Source organism: Salvelinus alpinus, chromosome 17, assembly GCF_045679555.1.
Source record: "Salvelinus alpinus chromosome 17, SLU_Salpinus.1, whole genome shotgun sequence".
Classification (NCBI taxonomy): Eukaryota; Metazoa; Chordata; class Actinopteri; order Salmoniformes; family Salmonidae; genus Salvelinus; species Salvelinus alpinus.
Window position 1 is genome coordinate 3,990,270 of NC_092102.1, and position 18,025 is coordinate 4,008,294.

Below are 18,025 nucleotides of genomic sequence, written 5' to 3' on the forward strand. Positions count from 1 at the left end.
CAGTTAGTGATGCCTATTTAACAGTCTGATGGCCTTGTGATATAAGCTGTTTTTCAGTCTTCCTGTCCCAGCTTTAATGCACCTGTACTGACCTCGTCTTCTGGATGATGCCATGGTGGTTGATGTCCTTGATGATCATTTTGGCCTTCCTGTCACATCGGGTGCTGTGTGTTTTTTTTTAAATTATTTTATTTAACTAGGCCAGTCAGTTATGAACAAATTCTTATTTACAATGACAGCCTGGATTAACTGCCTTGTTCAGGGGCAGAACAACAGATTTTTACCATGTCAGCTCTGGGATTCGATGTCCTTGAGGGCAGGCGGTGTGCCTCCGGTGATGCGTTGGGCAGACCGCCAGTCATGAGTAGCCTGGCCTACTGCAATTTACTTAGAACAATACAAATAGGCTACAGTATTTGTATAGTATTTATCAGTTTTGATCTCTTGAATGCAGCCCTTCGCGTTCTCTGCCCAACATACCAATGCGCATGCGCGCTGCTGACTCTCTGTATTCCTCTTTTAGGCAGAGATTGCATCTGCCTCCACTGCATTTATCAGAGAGGGAGAATTAAACCCCATGGGGAAAAATATATAAATATAATGGAAAACAGCCCCCGGTGCAAAGACATACTGTGGGCTCAGGATAGAGCATTGCAGTATGGGTAGTCATTTATTTCTGAAGCGACAACGGGGCCGAAACGAGGATGTCTCATAGAAGTCAACGAGGATCAGCGTCATAAAACACCGGAATTATGAGATGAGCACACGAGAATGGACCGGGAGGAAGAGAGTGGAATTTGCGTTTAATATCCACTCTGGATGAGACTGTTTAGTTCAAATTTCACGTTTTTAATAGCCTGTTATGTCGGCTCAGTCCCTTCCCTCAATACCATTTAGTTAGTCACTGGAAACTGGCAGATTTCTACAATTGTAGCCTACAAGATTTATTCTGAATTCGCCCGTTTTGCAGCTCTGGCACCGACGGTAATTCGATACATTGTTAAATGTTTCTGCACGCATTTGTAAGCAAAGCTTTGCCACATTGTAGTTCGCTACATTTTAATGAGCAAGGCTGTATTGGCATTAACAAAATATGTGTCATTATCAATATTGGCGCGGCTCGTCTGATAGTTATAGGCTACCCGTCCCTATGAGCCATTGTAGAGACTTGAGCTTTTTTATGTCGATAATTAATATAAGGGAGATTTAATAATATAAGTGAAATAGCCTATTGTAATATTTTCGCGTGTTGTTGTCTTCTTTGGAATAAAACATGCATGTGCGTATAATTAGACTTCACGCCTTCGTTGGACTCCTCACCCGGAATGCACCATCGTAGTTCCCCTGGCATACCTACTCGCAATGACAGGTTGGCACACATAAAGCCTACTGTACACACAGATGAACCACCAGACCCGGCCCTGTCATCAACGGGATCATCAGACTGAAGTAAAGCTCCGAATAGGCTACCCGACATCTCCCGTGTTGTAACAGGCCCGCACCGGCAAAGGACTGCAGACCATAAGGGGACAGTCTGCTAAGAAGGTTGCACTTGTCGAATATTTATTAGAACTTCTCTGTCAGTTGGGACTGGGAGCAGTAGCCTATTCCAATTTTCATTGTGGTCCGTTCGCCAGCAGCAGCCACCATATTCGACACGTTGTCTTTGGGTTGTGTTCAATTTCGAAGTTCATGTTTGTTTTTAATGTTAAAGTAGCAAGCTATTCGGGACATTGCCTCAATCAGAGTTGTCAGTTGTGAATAGTGCGACTTTTCAGCCACCAAGAAATGGTGGTTCGAGTGTTCTGCTGTAGCAGCTGTAGGCAAGTGTCAAGATTTGAAGGATGAGCCTTGGATATTCGATTCAGAGCTTCAAGTCAGTGTGGCAGCAGTGCCTGCTCACAGAATCACTCACATTCCCGAGACTGCTTCTCAGATAAACATTACGGTAAAAAATGAGACTGCTTCTCAGATAAACATTACAGTAAAAAATGAGACTGCTTCTCAGATAAACATTACAGTAAAAAAACAATACAAAAAGAAAATAGTTTTTTATTTTAGTGTATTCAGATATGTATTGAGTTAAAAGCTTATTTAAAGCCATATTAAAAGTATGAAAGTATTTGAAAATGGCACAAAACAAAATGGGTTATCCATGTCATGGTTTGGTCTGAATTTGACAAACTCATTCTGGCTCAAGTGCTAAAGAAGAAACGCCCCAGACATCTGCCAGTCACTTTTCAGTTCCTATTTGGTTCTGTTTTTTTATTTATTCCTGTTTTGTCCAGCACAACAAAAAACAGTCGAGTGCCTCAACTGTGCCATATTATCTCAGAGATGTTGATTGACGGAGGACCACGTCATCTGTGTGTGTGCCCCTTCCACTTCCTGTGTCCATGCGTGACAAAGGGTTCAAGCATGTTGGACCAGGTATGAGACTGCACATGCCACGGAGGAACACTGCAGGTAGTGCAGACAACATGGCCCACATAGTTCGTTAAGAAGGCTACGACAGAGAGAATTACTACACACTTCAGAGAAGAGAGGACTATGTGAGTTATTTTCCCGCAGACTCAGTGCCACATTGGAATCAGTGCTCGGGGCAACCAATTACAGTTTTGATTGAACACTTCTTCCTGCTCGCTGTGGGAAATCCACCCTGATCTGGACTTTGAGACTTTGTCGTATTCCACTTGTTTTTTTGATTACTCCTGATATCCTCGTTATTGCCTTTTCCATTCGATATTTTTCGATATAGCCATCTTCAAGCACATTTGGAGTCACATAACATGATGAAATCTGTCCCTTTTTTAAAAATAGGGGTTGTTTTCGAATCGTGCCAGTTGGAAGGTTGGCAGGACTAAGAACACATGAGCAGGGTTTTCATCGTGCCTAGACTACATTTTTCTCCTATCCCCACCCCCAAACTGTAATCCTGAGACTGAGACATAACTGTCACTCCTCTACTCCCTGTCCCACACACTTTGGGGGTTCAAAGGGTGAGAACCCCAGTAGACTGAAAAAGTTGTCGCCGTGGTGATGGGGAGTTCTGCCTCCTCTCTCACCGCAGAGACCGAGTCGGACCACGGGTTCCGGAGCACCCCGTACCCGTCGTCGCCTCCTATGGGCTGGCTTAGGAACAGCCACAGCAGCCCGGTGTGGGGCACCACCTTCATTACGCGCCAGCAGCAGCCACCACTTCCATACAGAGAGCGCAGGTAAGAGCCAACACTTTAGTCCACTGCACCTGGGCGACAGGGCCAGACTAGTCAGGCCTGTTGATGGCCAGCATGCAGAGAAATGGGCCATGCTCTGCAACACTAGGGGTTGTATTACACGGGGATTGACGTCACTGGGAGCAGTTAGAGCGAGCATAAAGGACAGATGACTTTGTGGTGCAGATCGCAATATTGTGATAGGTGTTGTGTGTTTTATTTGAGGGGTATCCTAAGGGTGTTTTGACATTTTGTGTGGCAATTCTCAGAGCTCTCAGATCCACTTTAAATCGGACACCAGCCGCAACACCTTAGACAATATTTACTGTAGAATATTATGTCATATTCATGCCTTTTCAATGAAATCGCTTTATATGCACTGACGATATTATAGTATCATTAAATCTTACGAAATATTATTAAATCAAAAGTATTGTTCCAAATTTGATCTAAACAAAGTTCGATTTTGATATTTTGATATCCAATATCATATCCAATATCATATCCAACAGCTCTATGTGCCGAATTGGATTGGTGTACCAAGTTGATTGCACCCATGGACCTAGGCACGGGCGACCCAGGCACAAACTCTCTCGCTGGGTTGATTGGGGAGCTTGTATCATGGCAAATACTTTGGAGGGCGACCAGAACAGAAGACTTTTGATTCCATGCCGTGTGTGCTGTCCGCTAACAGATGGCCACCTCTGTGCAGATTAGAGGTCGACCGATTAATCGCTCTAACCACCTGATTACATTGCACTCCACGAGGAGCCTGCCTGTTACGCGAATGCAGTAGAAGCCAAGGTAAGTTGCTAGCTAGCATTAAACTTATCTTATATAAAACAATCAATCAATCATAATCACTAGTTAACTACACATGGTTGATGATATTACTAGTTTATCTAGCTTGTCCTGCGTTGCATATAATCGATGCGGTGCGTATCGTTGCTCCAATGTGTACCTAACCATAATCATCAATGCCTTTCTTAAAATCAATACACAGAAGTATATATTTTTAAACCTGCATATTTAGAAATCCAGGTTAGCAGGCAATATTAACCAGGTGAAATTGTGTCACTTCTCTTGCGTTCATTGCACGCAGAGTCAGTGTATATGCAACAGTTTGGGCCGCCTAATTCTCCAGAATTTTACGTAATTATGACATAACATTGAAGGTAACAGGAATATTTAGACTTATGGATGCCACCCGTTAGATAAAATACGTAACGGTTCTGTATTTCACTGAAAGAATAAACGTCTTGTTTTCGAGATGATCGTTTCCGGATTCGACCATATTAATGACCTAAGGCTCGTATTTCTGTGTGTTATTATGTTATAACTAAGTCTATGATTTGATAGAGCAGTCTGACTGAGCGGTGGTAGGCAGCAGCAGGCTCGTAAGCATTCATTCAAACAGCACTTTCCTGCGTTTTGCCAGGAGCTCTTCGCTGTGCTTCAATCCTATCAACTCCCGAGATTAGGCTGGTGTAAACGATGTGAAATGGCTAGCTAGTTAGCGGGGTGGCGCTAATAGCGTTTCAAACGTCACTCGCTCTGAGACTTGGAGTAGTTATTCCCCTTGCTCTGCATGGGTAACGCTGCTTCGAGGGTGGCTGTTGTTGTTGTGTTCCTGGTTCGAGCCCAGGTAGGAGCAAGGAGAGGGATGGAAGCTATACTGTTACACTGGCAATACTAAAGTGCCTATAAGAACATCCAATAGTCAAAGGTTAATGAAATACAAATGGTATAGAGAGAAATAGTCCTATAATTCCTATAATAACTACAACCTAAAACTTCTTACCTGGGAACATTAAAGACTCATGTTAAAAGGAACCACCAGCTTTCATATGTTCTCATGTTCTGAACAAGGAACTTAAACGTTAGCTTTCTTACATGGCACATATTGCACTTTTACTTTCTTCTCCAACACTTTGTTTTTGCATTATTTAAACCAAATTTAACATTATTTATTTGAGGCTAAATTGATTTTATTGATGTATTATATTAAGTTAAAATAAGTGTTCATTCAGTATTGTTGTAATTGTCATTATTACAAATTTAAAAACAATTTAATCGGCCGATTAATCGGTATTGGCTTTTTTGGTCCTCCAATAATCGGTATCGGTATCAGCGTTGGAAAATCATAATCGGTCGACCTGTACTGAGGTTATTGCTGAGTTACTACAGGCATCAAGTCCAGTTGTTAGGTATTGAGTTTCAGAAAGCCTATCAAGTATCCTTACAATGGATGTCATTGTTTATTCAGCGTGGGCCTCCTCTATCTCTCATCTCTTGCTACTATTGTCTGTGCTTGTCACTACTTTGCAATTGCCCCTCAGTTAACAGTCAAACTTGAGAATCTCTTGGAGAGGTCTTGTAGGGTTCCGATTTTAACTGTGCGTAAGGTAGGTTGTGCCTGCTTGGGCTGAAGGAAGTGTCTGTCTTTATTAGTAGTAGGCCTATTTTATACGAGTAATGATAGAAAGTCTAGTTTTGAACTCCTTTTATTGTTTTCTTCCGCTGGGTTCATGTGCATCCCCATAGCAACAAGCCTCTGTCTCCATCACCAATCAGACTCCAGCCTCAGTCAGCTGAGCTCATAATACACAAATGCATGAATGCACATCTCACCACACGTACAACCACTGCTTTTGGTAGCGGCGAGGGTCTGCGTACACACACACACAACGCACTCACACACAGATCCTCTGATGACACGTCTTTTAGGAGTGATGTGCAATGATGCTTTGAGCGCAACCCCCGCCCTCTCTTTCACTCTCGCACACACACTCTCACCCCACACACATACACACTTCTGCATGAGTCTAACGAGGTTAGGCAAGCCTAGCTGAGCCGTGACAGAGCATGAAATATAGAAACAACAGACTGCTGTGAGCTCAGTTTAAGTTTGGTGATTCATGGGGAGGGTTTACTCCCTTAATATAGGCCTAGTGTCTTGTTGCACCACACTGAACTCTTTCTCCGGCTGTTTTTCCCAGCCCCTGAAACTGGCAGTATGTCCTGTCCTTGTGTATTTTTTTTATTCAGCTTCTCCCAGCAGTGACTCATTGGCCTTGGGAAGGGTCTGTGTAGTGATTCAGTATTTCTTCACTTCACAGTTTTAGGCTTGCTCAAGAAAGCAACCAAACATGTAAACTAGCTAGGCCTGTCCTTCATGTCTTAAAGTAATGATGGACTGTTGTTTCTCTTTGCTTATTTGATCTGTTCTTGCCATAATATGGACTTTTACCAAATATGGCTATCTTCTGTATACCACCCCTACCTTGTCACAACACAACTGATTGTCTCAAACACATTAAGAAGGAAATATATTCCACTAATAAAATTTGAACAAGGCAGACCTGTTAATTGAAATGCATTCCAGGTGACTACCTCATGAAGCTGGTTGAGAGAATGCCAAGAGTGTGCAAAGCTGTCATCAAGGCAAAGGATGGCTACTTTGAAGAATCTCAAATATAAAATATATATTAATTTGTTAACACTTTTTTTGGTTACTACATGATTCCATATGTGTTATTTCATAGTTTTGATGTCTTCACTATTATTCTACAATGTAGAAAATAGTAAAAAATAAAGAAAACCCCTTGAATAAGTAGGTGTGTCTAAAGTTTTGACTGGTACTGTTTGTCCCGTAGATATTCTGTTTGTATCTCTAGCCTGTGTCTATCATGGAAACGGGTCTCTAACGAAACGTGAACATGTACCATTGTCTGTAGCCTATATCAGGTGTGAAGAATGTTTTTCCTCTTTTCGTGATGCTTCCAGGAAATGCTAAAGTGTGTTATCTAGGAATAAAGCCTGATGCCAGGCTGATCTTTCAGGGTAGTTTCACATAATCTCAGGGCCAGCCTTTTTTCCATTATTTCCCATAAATTCAACTAGGTGGTTAAATGCTGTACTGACTTTATGGCCAATTCCCCCGGCCCCTCCTGGAGTTCCTGTCTGCTGGTCCGTGGTTGTTTCCTATTGCAAGCGTCTGTGTTTGTCCAAGCATGATGGACGTGAGCGTTTACCATGGCTCCATTCCATTGGCTGTTCTCCCTCTAATTGGATTAAAACTGATCCACGTGGCTTTGGCTAACATGCGCTGTGTCTGTGTTTTATGTCTGACTTATTTCAGTGTATCTTCCCAATTAGGTCTATTGCCTGTCTGATGGGCAGGCCACATCGGACACTGGTCTTGAAGTGATCACAATGGATTTATCACGCATGCACAGTTTTGTGATGCATTGTTGTAAGTGGATTGACACACCTGAAGTATTGGTATATTGTCATTAACGCCATCTGTATTATGATTCTAGAGTTTCCTCCCTCTTTCCATGGAGATCATAACATACAGTACCAGTCAAAAGTTTGGACACACCTACTCATTCAAGGGTTTTTCTTTATTTTTTATGATTTTTTGCATGGTAGAATAATAGTAAAGACATCAAAATTATGAAATAACACATATGGAATCATGTACTACACGGCGGTTGGAACAAAAATCTAAAATTTGTACTCAACAGACCAAAGGACAGATCTCCACCGGTCTAATGTCCATTGATCGTGTTTCCTCGCCCAAGCAAGTATCTTCTTATTATTGGTGTCCTTTAGTAGTGATTTCTTTGCAGCAATCGACCATTAAGACCTGATTCACACAGTCTCCTCTGAACAGTTGATGTTAAGATGTGTCTGTTACTTGAACTCTGTGAAGCATTTATTTGGGCTGCAATTTCTGAGGCTGGTAGCTCTAATGAACTTGTCCTCTGCAGCAGAGGTAACTCTGGGTCTTCCTTTCCTGTGGCGGTCCTCATGAGAGCCAGTTTCATCATAGTGCTTGGTTTTTACGTCTGCACTTTAAGAAACTTTCAAAGTTCTTGAAATGTTCCGGATTGACTGACCTTCATGTCTTAAAGTAATGATGGACTGTTGTTTCTCTTTGCTTATTTGATCTAAAAAACTAAAAAGATTTGGTATGGGTCCTCAGATCCTCAAAAGGTTCTACAGCTGCAACATCGAGAGCATCCTAACTGGTTACGTCACTGCCTGGTACAGGTGTGGAGCTACAGAGGGTTGTGCGTACGGCCCAGTACATCACTGTGGCTAAGCTGCCTGCCATCCAGGACCTTTACACCAGGCGGTGTCAGAGGAAGGCCCTAAAAATTGTCAAAGACTGCAGCCACCCCAGTCATAAGCTGTTCTCTCTACTACCGCATGGCAAGCGGTACCGGAGTGCCAAGTCTAGGACAAAAAGGCTTCTCAACAGTTTTTACCTGTGAACCTGTGACTTCTGAACAGGTAATCAAATGGCTACCCAGACTATCTGCATTGTGTGCCCCCCCCCCCCCCCAAACCCTCTTTTACGCTGCTGCTACTCTCTGTTTATCATATATGCATAGTCACTGTAACTATACATTCATGTACATACTACCTCAATTGGCCCGACCAACCAGTGCTCCCGCACATTGGCTACCCGGGCTATCTGCATTGTGTCCCGCCACCCACCACCTGCCAACCCCTCTTTTACGCTACTGCTACTCTCTGTTTATCATATATGCCTAGTCACTTTAACCATATCTACATGTACATACTACCTCAATCAGCCCGACTAACCGGTGCCTGTATATAGCCTCGCTACTGTTATAGCCTCGCTAATGTTATTTTTCACTGTCTTTTAAATGTTGTTTTTATTTCTTTACCTACCTATTGTTCACCTAATACCTTTTTTATTACTTAGAAATTACACTGTTGGTTAGAGCCTGTAAGTAAGCATTTCATTGTAAGGTCTACAGCTTTTCTATTCGGCACACTCGACAGGCAAAGGATGGCTACTTTGAAGAATCTCAAATATATTTTAATTTCGCACTTTTTTTGGTTACTACTTGATTCTGTATGTGTTATTTCATAGCTTGTCTTCCCTATTATTCTACAATGTAGAAAATAATAAAAAATATAGAAAACCCCTCGAATAAGTAGGTGTCCACAGTTTTGACTGGTACTGTATGTTCCGTAGATAAATGACTGTTTGCGTATCCCTGTTTGTGTTAGAGATACAAACTGCCACCACTCTCAGAATATCCTTCTCCAGCTACTCAGTTTAACTCAATCTCCAGTATTGCTGGATAGAAGGTAATGCAGTGTGGAGACTTTTTAATGGGGAAATTATTTTCACTGATCAATTCGATAAATGTTTAATTTAGGGGGGGGGGGGGTAATAGCTGTGAATAAAGCTTCTATTTTGCTACTCCCCATTCCCGAAGCACCTTCCTGGTTGAAGGACACGCTGTGTCAGCACTGCCACTGCCTGTGAGGCTCGAGTACCCGTTAGAGACATCAGATTATCAGCGCGGCATCACGCGATGCCTGCGCCCCTGCCACCTGTTCTTTCTCCCGAAAGCCAGGGCATATTGCCCCATCTGTCCCCGCATGGTTCTCTGTCTCTGCAACACTTTATCTGCTGGAAACCCAGTCGGACAGTTTCCTCTGTTTAAAGATTCAAACGTCTGCAGCTGTCTTCCCCACTGACAGATTCACCCATCAAATATGAGCGCCGGTCATGAAATATTCAGAGGGTACAGCCAGAGGTCAGGTGTTTTTTGTTTTTTTTCTCACAATGTTGTGTTCGAAAAGCCACAGATTCCCCGTCCAGCTCGTAAAGCTCTCATCCGGCAAGAACATGCTCGGGCCTTGCTACTCTGCAAGGTTGCTGTTCTATCTAGTGTTTGCACAACACGACACAACACCAAATACCCTAGTTTCAGACTCCTAATTATCCTTACACCTCTGAAGACTAGCCACTTCCATGCCAGTCATAAGAACTTAGGTGTTTTATCTCTGAACACTCAAAAGCTGGTTTCTACACCGACTGTTGGATAAGGGGAGCCATGGAGTGTTAACGACACTCGTGGAGACTAGAGGTCCAGGCTGCCGATGTGTCCAGCCAGAGACGTGCCATGGTACAGTGTACTGTATGTGAACCCTTTGGAATTACCTGGATTTCTGGATAAATTGGTCATACATTTTGATCTGATCTTCATCTAATTCACAACAATAGACAAACGCAGTCTGATTTAAAACGAATAACACACAAATAATTATACGTTTTCATGTCTTTATTGAACACACCGTGTAAACATTCACAGTGCAGGGTGGAAAAGGTTTGTGAACCCTTGGATTTAATAACTGGTTGACCCTCCTTTGGCAGCAATAAACTCAACCAAATGTTTTCTGTAGTTGCGGATCAGACCTGCACAACGGTCAGGAGGAATTTTGGACCATTCCTCTTTACAAAACTGTTTCAGTTCAGCAATATTCTTGGGATGTCTGGTGTGAACCACTCTTGAGGTCATGCCACAGCATCTCAATCGGGTGGAGGTCAGGACTCTGACTGAGCCACTCCAGAAGGCATATTTTCTTCTGTTGAAGCCATTCTGTTATTGATTTACTTCTGTGTTTTGGGTCGTTGTAACCTTTTCCAGCTTTATGCAAGTCAACAATTCTTAATCTAAGGTCTTCTGAGATTTCTTTGGTTTGAGGCATGGTTCACATTAGGCAATGCTTCCTGTGAAAAGCAAACTCAAATTTTGAGAGTTATTTATAGGGCAGGGCAGCTCTAACCAACATCTCCAATCTGGTCTCATTGATTGGATTCCAGGTTAGCTGACTCCTGACTCCAATTAGCTTTTGGAAAAGTCAATAGCCTAGGGATTCACAAACTTTTTCCAACCTATACTGTGAATGTTTAAATGATGTATTCAATATAGACAAATACAATAATGTGTGTGTTATTAGTTTAACCACACTGTTTGTTTATTGTTGTGACTAAGATGAAGATCAGATCAAATGTTACGACTAATTTATGCAGAAATCAGGTAAGTCCAAAGGGTTCACACACTTTCTTGCCACTGTAACAATAAAGAGGCTATATGCAGAGGGTACCGCTACCGAGTCAATGTGCGGGGGTACAGGTTAGTCGAGGTAATTTGTAAAGTGACTGTGCATAGATATTAAACAGCAAGTAGCAGCAGTGTAAAAACAAAAGGGGAGGGGGTCAATGTAAATAGACCAGGTGGCCATTTGATTAATTGTTCAGCATTCTTATGGCTTGGGGGTAGAAGCTGTTAATGAGCCTTTTGGACCTAGACTTGGTGCTCCGGTATCGCTTGCCGTGCGGTAGCAGTCCTCCTTACTCATACAACTAAGATCCATGTAACATGATCATGTTCACTACAATGTTTGCGTTAAATTCACTCATCAATGGACAGTTGAACGGCAAGACACAGCCACGTTTGCAGAGGAATTGCCAAGACACAGCCACGTTTGCAGAGGAATTGCCAAGACACAGCCACGTTTGCAGAGGAATTGCCATTGCAACAAGAACAGACCCAGGCAGGAGATATTTTGGCAGGATGAACATTGTACTTGTGGGTTTATTATTACAGAGTTGTTTGTGTCTCTTCTGTATTACGTCGATAATATATCTTAACAATTTATTAAGTCGGCTACTTTATTTTTGTTCTATGATTATTTATTTTTTTAAAGGTTCTCTGAGCTATTTGAAGTGCCATATGTGACCGACCACCTTGTTTCAGTCTTATGTAGCAACATTTGAAATTGTGTTTTTTACATTGGATAAAAGCAGACACACGGAGCTACACAATGGTATATCATACACTGCATTTGAAGAACAGTGGGAAAGTTATTCTGCCTTGAAAGTTGATAAACTTGTAACCTCACTTTTGAGAAAATGGCCTTTGAATGTTTTGATACCTACTGGAGTGCTCTCCTTTGTCTACACCCATTCAGTATTGTTCACACCCTCTTATGCCAGCCCCACCCATCTCTTTAAGGATTCACATGTGAGGTCACGTGCTAAACAGTGAGTAGTATTGCAAAGATTAAGACTAAAAGTGGTAAGTGGTAGCCTACAATAAGGAAAAATTCCAGGTAAACAAAGTGTCTAGATAAAAATATTTTATAAATATTAGATGACGCGTACCCAGACTCACTTGTCTAAATTGATGGGTCATGTGAAAGAAATGTTATATCCCCCAGCCACATCTTGCCAAGTGGATGGGTCTCTACAGAAGGTGTAAACGGTACAGCCAAATGGTTACTTGCATAGTAGCAATATCAGAAATAGATACTGTAAATTATTTTCTTTATATTGACACTATGTACAATAACAATATCAGCAAAGATGTCAGTGATAGATGAGGTTGTTGTGCATACAATCAGGGGTAAAGTGGCTGAGCAGCAGGATAAAACAAATAAAAATAGTAGCAGCAACGTATGGCGTGTGTGTTAGACCCATTCACCAACAACGATGAGACAGCCTACAGGGAGGAGGTGAGGGTCCTCGGAGTGTGGTGTCAGGAAAATAACCTCTCACTCAATGTCCGCAAAACAAGAGATGATCGTGGACTTCAGGAAACAGCAAAGGGAGCACCCCCCTATCCACTTCGACGGAACATTAGTGGAGAAGGTGGAAAGTTTTAAGCTCCTCGACGTACATATCACCAACAAACTGAAATGGTCCACGCACACAGACAGTGTGGTGAAGAAGGCGCAACAGCGCCTCTTCGACCTCAGGAGGCTGAAAAAAATGTGGCTTGTCACCGAAAACACTTTTACAGATGCACAATCAAGAGCATCCTGTCGGGCTGTATCACCCCCTAGTATGGCAACTGCACCGCCTACAACTGCGGGGCTCTCCAGAGGGTAGAGTGGTCTGCACAACGCATCACCAGGGGCAAACTACCTGCCCTCCAGGATACCTACAGCACCCAATGTCACAGGAAGGCAAAAAAGATCAAGGACAACAACCACCCGAGCCACTGCCTGTTGACCCCTCTTCCATCCAGAAGGCAAGGTCAGTACAGGTGCATCAAAGCTGGGACAGAGAGATTGAAAAACAGCTTCGATCTCAAGGCCATCAGATTGTTAAACAGCCACCACTAGCACAGAGAGGCGGCTGCCGACCTACAGACTTGATATCATTTGGTCATTTTAATAAATGGAACACTAGTCACTTTAATAATGCCAATAATGAATGTTTACATATCTCACATTACTCATCTCATATGTATATACTCTTCACTATCTATTCTTTACTATCTATTGCATCTTAGCCGCTCTGTCACTGCTCATCCATATATTTTATACTTATATATTCTTATCCCATTCCTTTACTAGATTGTTGTATTAGGTTTTGTTGTGGATTTTGTTAGATATTAGGTTTTGTTGTGGAATTGTTAAATATTACCTATTAGATACTGTTGCACTGTCGGATCTAGAAGCATAAGCATTTCACTACACTCGCAATAACCTCTGCTAACCATGTGTATGTGACCAATAAAATTAGATTTGATTTATTAGGGGAGAGACATTTGAATCAAGGCACTGCAGATAGTGCTGATGACCGGGAACTCGCCCACAGTGATGAACTGGTCCGTCCGAACCACGCATGAACAAGAGAATCTATATTCGGAGAGCCTGTTTCTGTCCTGTCCTTGACTTTGGTGCAGGGCATGTGATGTCCATAGCCTCTTCATCACAAAACTCCCCGATCTTCTCAAAAATATACATTTGTCTAGCTGTGTCCAGTCCAGGTGGTGCTTGTACAGGCAGACCATCTATGGGAGGAAGGATGTCAGCATTGTGCAGCAGCTGAAACCTGGTCCCGACTGAGTTCGAAAGCTCCTTAGCGACAACACTAGGCTCCAGAGCATCGAAGCTGTAAAACAGGAAATAACCCCAAAAATTATGTGAGATCAATAAAAGTAGTGCCAATAATGTTGGAGATAAATTAAATAATCAAACGTGCTTATGCTTTACATACATACTAAATGTTGTCATCGATTCCTTAAAAAGATGCCATACCGCTGCTTTTGTCACATGGGATGGCAGCAGCTTTCCACCAAGTGTTTGCGTCCTGGGTGGCGTCCTGGTAATACTATTGCATTATCCTCTGCGTAGTTGTTGAAGTTCACCACTCGCTGCAAGTCCTCATGCTTCGGGTGTAACCTGTGCTTGCTTGGGCCAGCTCTCTTTTTGATGGGAGGCATTAGACCATTCTCCTTGTATGACTGGTGGAGGAGAGTCAGGCGTGTGGTACTGATGCTGAAAGACAAATTCCAGATACAAATATTTTGGTGTTATTATACAATAGATGGCCGTAATCACCGTCAGACAGACCTGGCTAACTTGATGGGTCATGTAATCATCTGGCGAAGTGGAGTCTTTTGTTTAGACATTCTAGCTAATCAATTAACCATAATCCTAATCCATAGAGTACTAGCAATACAAAACCAATTGTCATAGCTAGCTAAAGTTAACATTGAACCTATTTGGTTAACTAGTTAGCTAGCTAACATTAGGCTATAGCTAGCAGTGCAAATGGCATTCTGAGAACATTACTACACACAGATCATAAATGTAATGTTAGCTCGCAAGCCAGCCATCTAACGTCAGCTAGCTAGCTAACAAAAAACAACTTTCTGACAAAATTAGAAAAGTATAATGTCTGAATCTGTAGCTGGACTCTTACCCGTATACGTGGATGAAAGCTTCACGGCAGACTGCAACCCCTTTCATTAAATAAGATGTGTTGTTTTGTTTGTACAGCTTGCTTGGCTCGTTGTGTCAAGTCACTCTGGTTCACACTGACCGTGTGCAATGCCATAATAATCATCTTAAGATTTAGCCCCCACCCAAACTCTGACCATTTTACTTGCCTTAGCAGAGCTGGTTAGACTGTTTTCATGTCATCCAGAGCATTGGTGACTGTAACTGTGCTCCTGGCTACAATTGAATTACGTTTTTTTTGGCTTAACCAACTAGGCTCATAATTTAACCATTTTATTCATATTTACAGATGGCATACACATTTGTTATTAATAAGGCACATGAAAGTTCACATGTTTGAGATGGCATTTCTGCCAAAAAACACATTTTGATAAACTATTTTTTTTATGTTCAAACGGCTCTCCTGTGAAGTAGTGACCCTCGACATATGCCTAGTTTCCTGAAACGTGTCCCATATTGCATGTCCATAGACGTGGCTGTAGTGGACCCAATGCATAATCTTTTACTGGGGACAGCAAAACACGTATTTACTGTCTGGAAGAATATTGGTGTGCTGGATGAATACTGGAATACTAAGAAATATTAAGCTTAGCATGCAAACATTTGATCTATTTTATTGCCGTGCTTGTTTTTTCCTTATATTGTTTTAAGTGTGTTGCCATTTTAAATGCACTTCAAACAAAGTTTGAATTGAGGTTTGATGTGATATTGGATATTTAAATGATGATGGAATGAATATAGACTCCATTAACTTTGTAGTTTATCATTCTTATTAACTTCTTATGGCTCAAATCCCGTTAACGGCACCGATTTGACAACATCCGGTGAAATGGCAGAGCGCCAAATTCAAAAACAATTATTACAAATATTTAACTTTCATACATTCACAAGTGCAATACACCAAATTAAAGCTGAACGTCTTGTTAATCTAGCCACCGTGTCAGATTTCAAAAAGGCTTTACGGCGAAAGCAAATCATGTTATTATCTGAGGATAGCACCCCATCAAACAAACACAGACAATCATATTTCATCCCACCAGGCGCGACACAAAAGTCAGAAATAACGATTTAATTCATGCCTTACCTTTGAAGAACTTCTTCTGTTGGCACTCCAATATGTCCCATAAACATCACAAATTAATTCCGTCCGTTATATCTCCAAAATGTCAATTTATTTGGCGCGTTTGATGAAAAAAAACACCGGTTCCAACTCGCGCAACATGACTACAAAATATCTTATAAGTTACCTGTAGTCTTGATCCAAACATTTCAAACAACTTTCCTAATACAACTTTAGGTATTTTTTTACGTAAATAATCGATAAAATGTAAGACGGGATAAACTGTGTTCAATACCGGAGGAAAACAAAGAAAGCGCTTTCAGGTCGCGCGCATCAAAACATTAGAGAGCCCTAGGCTGGACCCTCGTTCTGGACAGCCGTACTTCTTAATTTCTCGAAATAAAAACATCAACCAATTTCTAAAGACGGTTGACATCTAGTGGAAGCTATAGGAACTGCAAGCATATTTCTATTAAAACGGGCTTACCATAGAAAACCAATGGAAAACAGATTGACCTCAAAAAATGTTTTCCCTGGATGGATTGTGCTTGGGGTTTCGCCTGCCAAATCAGTTATGTTATACTCACAGACATTATTCCAACAGTTTTAGAAACTTTAGAGTGTTTTCTATCCAAATCGACCAATTCTATGCATATCCTAGCTTCTGGGCCTGAGTAGCAGGCAGTTTACTTTGGGCACACTTCATCCGGACGTGAAAATAGCGCCCCCAAGCCTAGAGAAGTTTTAAGACATTTTTTGAATGTATGAACTAGGTTATAGGCCTACTAAATAGATGTTTGGAGTAGGTTGCCCGCTGAGCTGAACTGGGTGTGATATGGGGATAATAGACACGGTCTTAGGGGCTATTATTATGTGTAAAGATCCATGGCCTTCCAGAGCTGACTGGTCAAGCTCTGTTAATATTCTGACTTCTCAATACTAAGCTTCTACTTCTTATCATTAAAGATTTTCTGACTTACATGTACAGACGCGGAAACAGGCCATTTTACCAAGTGTTGGATTATTTATTCATCTGCATATGGGACAAGAGCTGATGAGTTTTGCCTGTATAATATCACCAGAGGCCATGGGTTACGTTATACTGAAATAAATCCAGCTGTGTACACCTAGACAAAGAAAACAAACAGATCTAGGCCTTGATATGCTATGAATTCTCTCATATGACCTGGTGTTCACACATAGCCCTATTTGTTTTGACACGTACCACATTGCCCTCTTTTGAAGAAATGGATGGGCCATTATTACGAAGTGCAGGATACTTCTGTCTTCTTCTGTTACCACACAGTCAGTCGTGTGGTTCCGAGTGTTTTCACGTCTAAGCATACATGTTGAAAAAAACCTCCGTTGTGAATGTCTTCACTTCTTTTACTCTTAAAGCTTTAGTCTTTATCCCTTAGTCAAATTGTCACAAAAGCTTAGGTGTCTTATCCCGAAAACTGCCGTTTCTTTTCATTCCTCAAACATATCACCAAAGTGTCTCTTACTACTGACCAGTCTCAATGTCACCAAGCCCCCTGTTATCATGTAACCAAAGTTCAGTGTGCCACACCTGAGGTTGTCTACTATCACTGAAGTACTCAATGTCTAAAGCTTCTTTCCTCTGATCATACTGTAGTAGAGAGACCTCTGCCATTCACTAGTGTTGGCTGTAGAATCAGATGAGTAAAGTATAGTAAATGTACTTTCACGTCCCCATCTTTCTTTTACTCAGCTCTGAGTCATCAGTCATTGCCTCACTCATCATCTCTTCTCTGATAGACAGGGAGTGGAAGGGAGGGAACGCTGTTAAAAAAAAATATATATATATATATATATATATATATATATATATGTGGTAGCCATGCTGGCTAAGTGTGCCTTGAATTCTAAATAAATAAATCGCAGACAGTGTCACCAGCAAAGCACCATCACAGCTCCTCCTTCATGCTTCATGGTGGGAACCACGCATGCAGAGATCATCCATTCACCTACTCTGCGTCTCACAAAGACACAGCAGATGGAACCAAAAATCTCACATTTGGACTCATCAGACCAAAGGACAGATTTCCACTGGTATAATGTCCATTGCTCATGTTTCTTGGCCCAAGCAAGTCTCTTCTTATTATTTATGTTCTTTAGTAGTGGTTTCTTTGCATTCTTT

The 18,025-nt window shown here is 41.7% G+C and overlaps 1 protein-coding gene across 1 annotated transcript in view; it reads left to right on the forward strand.

The window, feature by feature from the left end:
- The first annotated feature begins 318 nt into the window (after positions 1-318).
- Positions 319-18,025, forward strand: part of LOC139541984 (calpain-15-like) — an 89,882-nt gene continuing 72,175 nt past the window's right edge. The window contains exon 1 of the mRNA XM_071346936.1: positions 319-3,218. Coding sequence (XP_071203037.1) covers positions 3,040-3,218 — 179 coding nt within the window. The 5' untranslated portion in view covers positions 319-3,039. The remainder of the gene's footprint in view (positions 3,219-18,025) is intronic.